General features: G+C 34.0%; 1 protein-coding gene across 3 annotated transcripts in view; it reads left to right on the top strand.

The window, feature by feature from the left end:
• Nucleotides 1-12,757, top strand: part of LOC140441947 (extended synaptotagmin-2-like) — a 79,246-nt gene that overhangs the window by 52,688 nt on the left and 13,801 nt on the right. For all 3 annotated transcript variants that reach the window (XM_072532957.1, XM_072532958.1, XM_072532956.1), the window contains 4 exons: nucleotides 1,370-1,418; nucleotides 1,474-1,563; nucleotides 1,623-1,709; nucleotides 4,794-5,105. In XM_072532957.1, the coding sequence (XP_072389058.1) occupies nucleotides 1,370-1,418; nucleotides 1,474-1,563; nucleotides 1,623-1,709; nucleotides 4,794-5,105 (538 nt within the window). The remainder of the gene's footprint in view (nucleotides 1-1,369; nucleotides 1,419-1,473; nucleotides 1,564-1,622; nucleotides 1,710-4,793; nucleotides 5,106-12,757) is intronic.

The following is a 12,757-nucleotide window of genomic DNA, read 5'->3' as shown; positions in this document are numbered from 1 at the left end:
AAACAAAGCCATCTCCGGTGATCTAGAGAATTCCTTACTTATCTATCGAGAATTTTGTTGGCATTTAGGCTTTTCAGATCAGAATAAACACTTAAATCAGTAACTATATATAAATTAAACATTTTAAACTAACATTATTATTATAACTCCACTTTATATACCTAACAATTCTGGTTGCCTAATCACATGGCTCACTTAAATATATTTGCAACATTAAAATACAACTTTTTACAATTATTATATGCTAATTTCTTAAAAATGCCCTCACATAAATAATTTTTATTAAATTCTCTAGTATATAATTTATTAAATTAACCAAATACCTTTAATATCTAATATTATCTAGTAGTGTAACTTATAAATTATTTTCTATAAACACCAATCATATCAATATATATATATATATATATATATATATATATATATATATACATATATATGTATATGTTCCGAAAGGTATCCGCGGTTAGTACAATTTAACCTAGAACTAAGAATAATGCTATTATAGGAATTAATATTAAACTCACTAGTCTTCCGGGTTGTACCGCGTCGATTATTATTGCGCCGAGCTTTCGACATCCTCTTCGATGTCTTGTTCAGGCCTCAGTCTCCCGAGCCCCCTGACACTACTACACTGATCACTAATCAAAGCATTATTGGTGCTGGGAATAGAGGACGGGTTATTTATACCGTCGATGGGGACGTGGCTGGATGGAGGTTGGCGTGGGGGCCAGCGTGGTGATCTGAGCGGTTGGCGCGGGGGTTGGCGCAGGGGTTGGCGCTGGTATTAATTAAAATTAAGTAGCATTAAAAAACTTTTTTCTACTTAATTCTCTCACAATTCGCGTTCAAAATATTACCAGAATAAACATTTTGCCGAAAATTCAAATGGTTCCATTAAATTTAGATTCTCATCCTTTTTTCAAATGCAGAATTCATTATAAAAAAATTTAATGTGCAGGGTATTCTTTTTGAGTCGGAAAATTTTTCCAATATTTTTTAATTTGGACCTGGATTTCTTCTAATTATAAATAAATTAATCGATTGGATATCTTAAAGAATATGTACGTGCCAAATATAAAGAAAATATATGGTGTGGTTCAAAAGTTATGAACCAAATAAGAAGTTGGCAAAATATATAAAGCACCCAGTATCTTTGTTATTGATGAAGTAACACCCATTAAGTATGGGGTTTTTGAGATCGCTCAAGTGTCCCCTTTTTTGAGTTGACCACTGTTCCGCTCTCAAAGAAACGCGCTGTATAAATGGTTTGTAGTGATTTTCGTAATTATCATTTTCTGTAAAATCGTATTGATTGTATGAATCATATCTATATTAGAATTTAATTTCTGTATTAACTATTTTTTAGGGTATCTGTGGACATAGCCTATTTAATTAAAGCAGAATTAAGCGATACGGTAAAAAAAAATCCTTTAAAATTTACATTTTGTTGAAATAATAATTTCATTTTAGTGGTTGGTTCTCGAAGATGTTAAACACGGAGATATTCATATTAGGACAAATTGGTTAACACTGTCAACGGATTACTCCAACCTAAAAGCTGTAATGAAAATAAAGATCGCTAATATGTTTTTATAAACTAATACATAAAATCGTTCTAGGCCTTATATGAAAGCCAGCAGTTGCAACTCTCCCATATGAGTTCGGCTCTATTAATCGTTTATATAGATTCTGCAACAAATTTAAAGGTAGATAAAAACGTTCTCTTTTTTTCTAATGCCTTCTTTTTTAACTATCTTTTTTTTAAATTGCAAATTACAAAATATTTTTTTATTATTTGTCGCTTCGACTTCATGATCAGTAACCGTTTAAATAAAAATATTGTTATGAATATAATATAAATTTTGATCCTATAATTATATGTACACTACATAGTATTTTAATATTTTCATTTCCGATCCATCCACGTAGCTGAAAATCTTTTGCTTTTTTTATTCTGTTCGGCTTCTCTGGTGGCAAGTTCATTGTATAACGGTTTATACATCTGTTCTTTTGTTTCTTAAACGTTGTATTTTTCCTTACTTTTATCTCACCTTTTAATAACCACCGTATTATTTTTGTTGTCCACTCTGTTGAAGCTAACTTATATTTTGACCTACTGTCTCATGAATCATTACCTTTTTTCTTTTCTGGGAGCCGTCTACTGTATATACATCTTTTATTGTTGCGAACCCATGCATCTAGACCTGGAGAAGACCCTGTGCAACATGCCTGAATGCAGGAGTGTACGCCCAAGATCTCATCATGTAGAAACAGCCCTTCTCAATCCTTAAGTACTCCATCACTCTTCGTTTCACGTTATTAGTCAGGTTGTGACGAAGCTGCGGGCATCGTTTTTTAATTTTGATGTTGCCTCGGGGAAAAGTTGCAAATCTCTTAATGTTTTTGTTGGGGTTAGGCCGCTTGATTTTCGAAGTATCGTTAATATATTTACTTCCTCTGGTTGTGTATCCTTTGTGTTTTGTGTGTCCAACGTTCGTCCAGGCTGTAAATGAGCCCAGGCCAAAGCTGGACTTCCGCTGAGTTGATGCCCATCCTTGGATCTTTTCTGAAAACAATCTTTATAACTTTTTTGTGCTCGATGCCAGTTTTTACTGAGTTTTTTTGGGTAGCGAAACCCGTTTTTGTTAGTATTATAATATATTTTTTGGAAGTTCTCCATTAAATATGTGTAAGGTTTATCTAGAACTGACCCTGTAGATAGTACTTCCCTATAGATCTATATCTTTAAATCCTTTAGACTTATTCCTGGCATCCCCTCAGCTGTACTCAAGGTCTGGGATTTTTCCATCGTAGCTTGTTAATTCTTTCATATTTTGATATTTAGACCTAATTTTCTCGGTTTCTGTAGTTTCCGTGATGTCACTGATAACTGCTGATGAACTACTTTGTATATTTATCAGTTTAATAACCATCGGTTTGTTATTTTTCTTATTGGTTCAGACTTTCTTCATTTTATAATTTATTGTTTTCTGTGGTCTTTTTAATTCATAGTTCTTAGTTCATAATAAGGTAAACTTTTCTTCAAACTTGGATTTTTTGTTTTTCGAGGCCCATATTTTTTTTTTAATTTGGAACCTCAATAGTCCTGCTTTTTGGTCTTCATTTCATTTCCGCGCCATTCCTATATAATTTCAACGCTTTCATTAGCATTTCATTCCTTACAATTTCTTTTGCGACAAATAATTTATGTATGCTAACCATTCATTTAAACCTTCAATAACCATTTCCATGTTGACGTTTTTCTGTTTGTATTTTCCATAATCTGCTTGTCGCTATCAGATGTTCCGTTCTCTACCTTGATGAGCTTGATACCCAACCGTATCAAGCTCATCATCAGTATTATACAACTGTTCTGACATTAAAAGAGAACATCTTAAAGAATATAAGTACACTTCGTGGAAATCATACATTAACCAGTATTCTTGAAATGGAAATTTATTTAATTTAATTTAATGAGTAAAATTAACTTCTTAATTTAAAAATTACTAGGGCGGTCCGATAAATACTTAGCCTACAAAAGAAAAACGAAAATTTTGGAAAAGTGGTGATTTATTTCTCAATATAGTCTCTTTTTAGCTAGATACATATTCTAGCTTTTTGAATCCGACTGAAAAATACGTTTGCTCGAGATCTACAAAGTAGACCTGCGTGGATGACCTCCTAGAATGAGTTTTTCAAGTTTAACAACAAAATAAAGTCGCACGAAGCTAAATCTGAAGAATACGGTGGATGGGGTACTATTTCGTAGGCCGATTCTATTAATTTAGTCGTTGCGACGGCGGATGTGTTAGCCGGTGCGTTGTCGTGGTAGAAAAGCAATTTTTTCACCAAATGGCATGTTTTTTTCTGCTCTTAGGCTTCGAATCAGCCCATTAATTCTATATAATAGAACCCTATGATCGTGTTGCCCTTATCCAGATAGTCGATGTAGATCACATCTTGTAAATCCAAAAAAACGGTGGCCATCACCTTTCCTGTCGATAAAACAGTCTTCACCTTTTTTCAGAGCAAGTTCGCCGTGTGAAGTACTCTGTTTCGACTATTAATTGGTTTCTGGTGTGTATCAGCGGATTCATGTTTCGCTGAGGGTCACAAAACGACGCAGAAACTCCTTAAAACTACGCATAAACACTGCTCTGAAGTCGTGTCACGGTTGCGCTTGTTGTCCGGAATGAGCAAATGGGGCACACATCGCTTCGGCAGCTTTCTCATGCCAAAAATTTCATGGGGGATATGAACCACGCTGTTTTTTGAAATACCTACCGTCTCAGCTATCTCGCGCACCTTCAATCAGCGATCTACCAATACGAGATCGTGGATTTTTGTAACGTTATCTTTCGAGGTAGCCGTTTTCGGGGTACTTTTTCAAAAACCAATTTTTGACGGTTGCCACCGAATGAGAAGAGTCATCGTAGATACATGACATCCAAGCACTCTTTGATTTTGCTGCGCGATTTACCTTCCAAAAGCAAGACTCGAATCACCGACCAAACTCTTTTTCTATTTTTCGAATATCCACGAACACGCTCGCTTTCCATACGCGGTCAAAACAAAGCTACGAGTCCGATTCGGCTGAAATTTTGACATTAGTAAATCTATCTTGCGATGGTGGCGCCATCGGGCGGTGAGGTTAAGTACTTATCGGACCGCTGTCGTACTCCAGCCATACTGTTACTACGAACTATATGCTAAAAATAATAAGACAAATGTTTTATGTCATTTGTTTTGTAACGAAGAATAATAAAATATTTTATAATTTTCTCTTGTAGCAAGTCAGGGCGTCAACAAAACCCGATCCTTATGTCCAGCTTCAATTAGGTAGACAAATCAAAACCACCAATTCGGTGATGAGAACAGTAAATCCAGTGTGGGAAGAAAGTTTCATATTTATGGTAACAAATCCCGACTCGGATTACCTTAATTTAAAAATATTTGACGCAAAAACTGAAGCTGAACTTAGTGAACTTAGTTATAATATTAGTAGTATATGCACCAAAGAGAATTTGGAAGTAGAAAAGGAAGTGTTAAGGCTAGAATATGGAAAGAGTGATCGTAAATTGATTTGGTCACTGCATTTAAAGGTAAGTTTATAATGAAAAGCCTAATTTATATAATTTCCGTAAGGCATTCGTTCTCATACTAATATAAATAATTAATGAATGTAGAACTAGATGAAAAGCATTATTATTACTATTATTTGAAACACATATTGAAACCATAGAGGAAATTTAAATTGTGTAAATCATTTTCGATTTGTGCTAATATGAGTTGTTGTGCAGGTTGTTAATAGACACATCAAAACACAATTGTTTGTTGGTTGTTCCTTAGCGCCTTTTCAACAGTTGTTTTCCAAATAAGATAAATATGAGCAGATTTCAAACACATTCTTATCCGGCTTTTGACTCTAGTAAAAGTCTGTAATAATTGTAAAAATCATTTTGGTCAATGTGTTTAGTTTTCAGTAGTTTTATTTAATGTGCACGTCTTTTTCTTCTGGTTCCGTACACCGTGCAGTGTGTAGGCTTCCATGGTGGTTTAATTATAACGATCCTTCTTCTACTCTTCTTCGTTCTTCTGCTTTCCGTCTACTCTCAATTGCGTGCATGTCACAGACACAAACGTTTGATATAATTTTAAAGACTTACGTCGACTTCGTTAATAAGCAGTTTTTCACCTAACAAGCTACATTATTTTTGATGGATATCCTAAAAACTCTGATAACAGTATAGGGGAGAGGGGGGTTAGTGTGGACATGGGGTTAGTGTGGACATAGTTAATTATTTAAAAACTCGCATTTAAATCTGCCGCCCAGTCTGTTCAGGAAGTGACTATTAACGCCACCGAACACCACGTAAAAGTTGGTTGAAATATTTTCTATAATATGGCCGCCAGTGACAGAAAGTGATTTTGTGTGTTGTATCCATTTATTTCACACGGTAAGTAAAATTATACTAAAATTGAAGTTATTGAACTAATTGTATACCTAAGTTAGTGTATGGCTTCTGGAATATTTAATTACTAAATTTGATATGGAATGAGATAAAATTATCATTTTTCGAAACGTCATTCCATTGTTACTGTCAAACATGGCGTTCGGGGTTAGTGTGGACAAATCATCAGCTGTCCACACTAACCCCACAAATGATTATATTTCCAAAAATCATGTGATAAAAATCGCTTTTTTGTTTCAGATGAGGACTTACAGTAGAAAAACGGCGAGAGCTGATATTGATGAAAAAGTTGTAGAGCGTGCAATAAAGGATATCCTAAGAAAAAAAGGAAGCTTGAGAAATATTGCAGAGAAATATGAATTGAAAAAAAGTATGCTTCACAAAAGAGTCATTTTGGCTAAGAGGAACCTTCAAGATGCTAATATACCCTCTGGTGATGATTCAGGTAACGAAGATGAGTTAGAAATTGTTAGCTTGAATGTTTCTGGCGTCAATAAATTTCGAGGTCGCCAAATATTTTCTGATGAACAAGAACAACACATTGTCAATTATCTTAAGAAGGCGTCTCGATTACATTATGGCTTGACTTACAAGCAGGCTTGTACCCTAGCTTTTGAGTATGGTAGTGCTCTACAAATAGAAATTCCTTCGAATTGGACTAAAAATAAGATAGCAGGAAAGGACTGGATATATTCATTTATGAAACGACATGGAGATTTATCTCTTAGAAAACCTGAAAATACAAGCATAGCACGAGATGCAGCCTTTAACAAATCCAACGTGGATTTATTTTTTGATAATTACATTGGAGTTTTAGATAAATTTAAAGGAAGTCCAGAAAGGATAATAAATTTAGATGAGACAGGTATACCCACGGTCTTACCACCACCCAAACGTATAGCTGAAAAGGGAAAAAAACAAATAGGAGCTGTGGCCTCTCAAGAACGCGGTGAAAATGTTACAATGTGCGGAATTATAACAGCCACTGGACAAGCAATACCTCCAGTTTTCATATTCCCCAGGAAGAATATGAAAGACCGGTTCTTAGATGGTGCACCAATAGGGAGCATTGGTCTGGCTCATCAGTCTGGCTATATGACTGCGGAATTATTTTTAGAAGTACTAAAGCACATAAAAATGCACTTAAGTGCTTCTAAAGAAAACCCTCTACTGATATTAATGGATAATCATTCAAGTCATATAAGTTTGGAAGCTATAAACTTAGCTAGAGAATCTGGAATTACTCTTTTATCGTTTCCGCCACATTGTAGCCACAAACTACAGCCGCTAGATGTTGCAGTATATAGTTCTTATAAAGCTGCATTACGGGTTGCAATGGGAGACTGGCTTCAAAATCATCCAGGCAGACCTATACAAATATATGATGTTGCTCAACTGTGTGGTATTGCTTTTCCTGTGGCATTTACAATGAAGAATATAACATCTGGATTCAGATCTGCTGGTTTATGGCCAATAAATCGTCTTGTATTCACCGATGAGGATTATGAAGCTGCCAAAACAACAGATAGGAATCAAGAACCACCAACAGCAATGAACCCAAGAAATCCTGAAGATCCTGAGCGAATATTAGAAGTTGCTTCAATCTCCACAAGACTGCTACCTGTAGCTCCCATTACGCTTTCACCCTCAGTAGCAACTACATCAACAGCTGTAATTACTCCTGAGAGCTGCCGCCCTTTTCTAAAAGCAGATGGCTCATCAAACTCCAAAGCAAGAAAAAATAAAAAGTCGACTATTTACACGAGCACACCAGTGAAAGATCAGTTGGAAGCTGAAAAAGAGGCTAAAGATTTGAAGGAAAGACGTGCGCAAGAAAGAGCTGAAATGCGAGAAAAGAATAGAGTGAAGAAATCTCTTTCCTATGAACCAAAAAGGAGTAGGAAAGAATCTTCCTCTTCCAATTCTTCTACAGAAGTAATACTTGAATCAGAGGATGAAGGCTGGATGGAAGATGATGGTCAGGACAACGATATTTTTATGGACAAACAAATGGAGAAAAATGATTTCGTACTTGTAAAATTTATGGGTAAAAAATCGGTAACACACTATGTTGGCCAAATCGTAGATATTCGAGATGTGGAGGTACAAATTAATTTTTTAAGGAAAAAAGTGAATAATTTCGTATTTCCCGAAGTTGAAGATGTCTCAGTTGTCGACAAGAACGATATTGTCGGAATTTTGGAGCACCCAGTAGACACTGGCACGAAAAGGCAAGGAAGATTATTTTCATTTAATATTAATTTCAGTTCTTATAATGTATCGTAGTTTATTTTTGTTAACATAAAGTTTTCAGTATTCCTGTATATGTTTTACTATGCGTCCACTATAACCCCATACTCTGTCCACTTTAACCCCACCACGGGGTCATTGTGGACAAATTATTGATTCCGATTTGAATCAAAATATTTGTTCTATTAAGAAAGATACAAATAAAATATTCACATCGAAAGTTGAGTTGATGTTTACAGTAAATATGTGAGGTAAGTTCAGCAATAAGAATCTTATACATATTTTTTAATTTGCTAATAAGTAAAAATGGTCCACAGTACCCCCTTCTCCCCTAAAGATGGCTAAAAGACGTCATCTTCAAGCTCGAAAAGTTTTTTCTGATATTGAATTTCAAGCTACAACGATGTATTATTTTTATTAAATGAAACGAACAAAAATCGTTTTATAACTCATTTGTAACAGAAACTTCGAGCAGCTGAATTTAATACTGATCAAATTTATGAAGACGCTGATACATTAATTATACAAACAGCCATATCTGTTAACAAACCTGCCATTATCATGGTACAATGAATACACATGGTACAATGAATACATGTGTATTCATTGTACCATGTGCCATTATAGTAGCTAAATATATCGACGTGCTGGTTAACATTACGTTCACGGGTGAAAAAAAATATTTATTTTTGGAATCCCAGCAAAGGAGCAGTTCATGATTGTGATTCATTTTCAAAATATCTTACTTTGGAAACAACAATTAGAAATTCTATAATTTCTTTAATTGGTTTTGTTTACGTTTTTTCAGGCTGTAATGTACTTTTTTATGTACTGTTTTTATGTAATGTACTGTAAGTTTTTCTAAAAAAGGATCTTCAACATAGGAAAAAATATGTGGGTTTATTTTGTTATAAATAAATTGATTTATTTATAACAAAATTAAAGCATCCTTGGGATTTGGTTATATGTTGTTTAGGTGTATCTATTCGAGTTACATCGGGTTAAAAAAAAAAGAAGAAAATTGCTCCGCTGGAAGCCGAGGAAATACATTTTTTTACGTATATCGATTTTGAACTTTAAAATTCAATTTTCTTCAACCTAATTGTTTGGGTATATGTTATGCGAAATATCAATCGTTTTTGTTATTGTTCATTCATATTCATATGTTATGAATATCTTGAAGATATGAACATTTTTATCGATAAAAAGCTCCGATAGAGAAAGTTAATGGTTAAAAATTACCATCCTATTGTTTATAACTTCATCACAAATGCCGTTAAACTTTGACCGGATGTATCCCAGGAACTACCGCTCGTAATTCAACTTTTTTTCGTCTTTTCGAGACTTTTCCAACACCCTTGTCTGAATTTGATTTAAACTCATGGTTACTGAGATATTCTTTGTTTATAAGCCAAAAAATTGTTTTAAAATTTTAAAAAGTTGCTGATGCCGCTCATATACCTAATCCGATTTCAATTCTATAAAGTGTATTGGATAGGTAAAATGCTTTTTTCTTCAAACGTCAAATAATGATGACATTACTTATCTAACTTGATCCTGTCAAAGTTTGATGTCTCCGCCGGCAGCAGTTTTTTTTCCCATTTCTTTACGGCGGAGGGAAAAATGTTGTCATGGCAACAATATGAAACATGTCACAAAGCAACAATACAAATGTCATTAACAACAATTAAACATCATTTTTATTTATAGTAATATTGAAAGGACAATTAGTTAATGAGGCATTTTCAAAATTGAAACCGTGCAAAAATGTTCCCGACTCTTGATACGCATTGGTAATTGTTGATGATACTGATGGTCGAGAACAACTTTCAGCAATCATTCCCGATGTTGGCGAATCATGAGGGTTTAAAATTTTCTGAGCATTATTGTTCTTATTTCTTATTTCGTTTAGGTTTTCCATTTTCGCACTAAATTTTCGCTTGCGGTTGCAACAACAATAAGCTGTCTTTAATAATTGCAAACAACTGTCAAACAACTGTAACCAGGGAGACGCAAATCCCACCGACGACTTAATTATTTTAATTTCTAACATCTAGACGACTTTGATAGTTGTCACAGTTAATTTCGAGTAAAAATAGCGTATGAATTGTACTATTTATGGTTGAAAATTGCTACGTTTGAAGAAAAAATAGTATACTTTATTCGGCAAAGAAGCGACTTTTCTTGACTTGCCCTCTATTACGCGCCGAACGAAGTGAGGCGCGTAATATGGGGCGCGTCAAGAAAAGTCATGCTTCTCCACCTCATAAAGTAATATACTATTATATGTAAAAAAATTTACAAACGTGTAGGTATATGACTTAGTTTTGTCGTGCAAGATTTTAAAGAATTTTAATTTAAAAAAAAATTAGATTGCAAAATTATTATGCAAAACCTATTGAATCGATTTTAATGAAATTTGCTGGACTATTTTAGTTTTAGAAGTAAGATTTTCTAGACGTATTACGAAGGTTCTAAGTGCAATCTAAGTGGTTGAAAAGCATTGCATAAGAACAGACTTGTTTTCCCCTATTTTTTTAATTTATTGCTTTTTTACAGCAAGAGTAACAAATTAAAAAAAATTTAACCACTCTTATCTTATAGGAAATTCAAATATGGCTATTTTATTTTATTCCGACTTTGCTCCAAACTAAATCGTGTTTAAGTTAAGTTAACTATAAGCAAGGAAAGTAGAACAAAAAAAAACGATGTTTTAAGTAATTTTTAAATATTTATTTTTATTTTTTTTATTAATATTCCCGACCTATTTGGGAGGGAGGATGAGTCAATTAATGCAATTACAGTTATCACAAAACTTTTTCTGCAAAAATCAGAATGCCCCCTCTTACATCCACCTTAAAACAGGTGGACTATCCGTCAGTGGCGGATCTAGAAATTTTTGTCAGGGGGGGTCATGGGTCTTGAGGGTGATTTTGATACAGGATTTAGATTTTTGCACCTTTCAGTGGCTGACCCCCAGAAATTTTTTGTCGTGGGGGGTGGGGGGTGTCATGGGTCTTGAGGGTGATTTTGATATAGAATTTAATTTTGATATAGAACTTAAACAAAAAAAAAATAATTTAAACCCACATACTCAGTAAAATCAAGTGTACAAGACTATTAAACCAAAGGAAAGTTATTAAAATATAAATACTGAACAATCAAGGACTGCCAATTCAAACTAGGTATTTTAAAGACAATTAATTTAAACCCACCTATCCCATAGCTACAAAATCAAGAACAAATCAAGGATAAATAAGTATAAACCAAAGTTAAGTAAATTAAATGCAATAACTCAATGTAAGTGTAAACATTAATGAATGTATTTAACATTCCTAATAAACTCTATCTTATCGTTGGATATCCGATATCAATTTGTAACAACATTCATTTATTCCTTATTGCTATACGGAGTGGAAACATGGACTCTCGGAATTACAAGTATGAGGCGTATAGAAGCCTTTGAAATGTGTGTTTTTCGAAGAATGCTGAAGATTTCGTGGACAGAGCACGTAACCAATAACGAGGTGCTGAGAAGAATGGGGACTTAGAGAGAACTCCTAAATATTGTAAACAAGAGAAAAGTGAGTTATCTAGGACATATTCACAGAGAAAAAAAATACAACTTTCTACGACTCATAATGGAAGGGAAAGTAGAAGGAAAAAGAGGTCCAGAAAAATAAAATGCTCCTGGCTGAAGAATGTTAGAGACTGGACAGGCATGGACACACATTCAATACTAAGAACAGCTCAAGATAGAGAGAAATTTGCTGTAGTTATAGCTACCCTTCCGTAATGAAAAAGAAACCTTAAGAATAAGTGTAAACAGCATTTTATTTAAGTTAATTTATTCAACAAAAAACATAATATAATTAAGGAATAGTTATTTCTATAATTAGGCATATTAGGCTATAAGTGCACAAATCGTCAACAACAACCGGCAACGAGTGGTAAATAAAAGTTCAGTGATTAAAAATACTATAAGAAAAGTAAATATTATATAATTTTGTAAAAATATATTCTTTTCGCCTATCCGATTTAGCAAATCGCTCTATGATTGCATCAACATCTAGAGAAATTTCAGGATGCACATTAATGAGTACTAAACCAGTTAACAGAAGTTCTATTTCTAAGCCAAGTCTTTGGACGCTTAAGCGTAGAACCATTGTAGAACGCTCTGTTGTTGCTGCACTGACTGGCAGTGTAATTAATATTTGCAGAAATATTCTGATATTTGGATGGAGTTGCCTTTCCTATGAATATCGCAGTTTCCTTCTAAAATACAATCAGGAAGTTTTCCATTATTTTGCACGACTCTTTTCCACTTTTGAATCCACAGTGAAAACTCTTTTTCTACTGTGGAATATGCAGTAAGTAGTTGGTCCAATAATATCCTGGAATGTGGAAGTTAAGATATTGTCTAAAAGGGGTAAATAAATAGATCTTCGGAAATATTCTTCGCAAGAGTTAGATTGGTTTTGACGACGGGTTTGACGAGAAACTATACGAGGCATCTTCACTTCATTGTCTAG

The sequence above is a fragment of the Diabrotica undecimpunctata genome, chromosome 5 (assembly GCF_040954645.1).
Source record: "Diabrotica undecimpunctata isolate CICGRU chromosome 5, icDiaUnde3, whole genome shotgun sequence".
NCBI classification, from domain to species: domain Eukaryota; kingdom Metazoa; phylum Arthropoda; class Insecta; order Coleoptera; family Chrysomelidae; genus Diabrotica; species Diabrotica undecimpunctata.
This window is presented reverse-complemented; position numbering and strand designations above follow the sequence as displayed.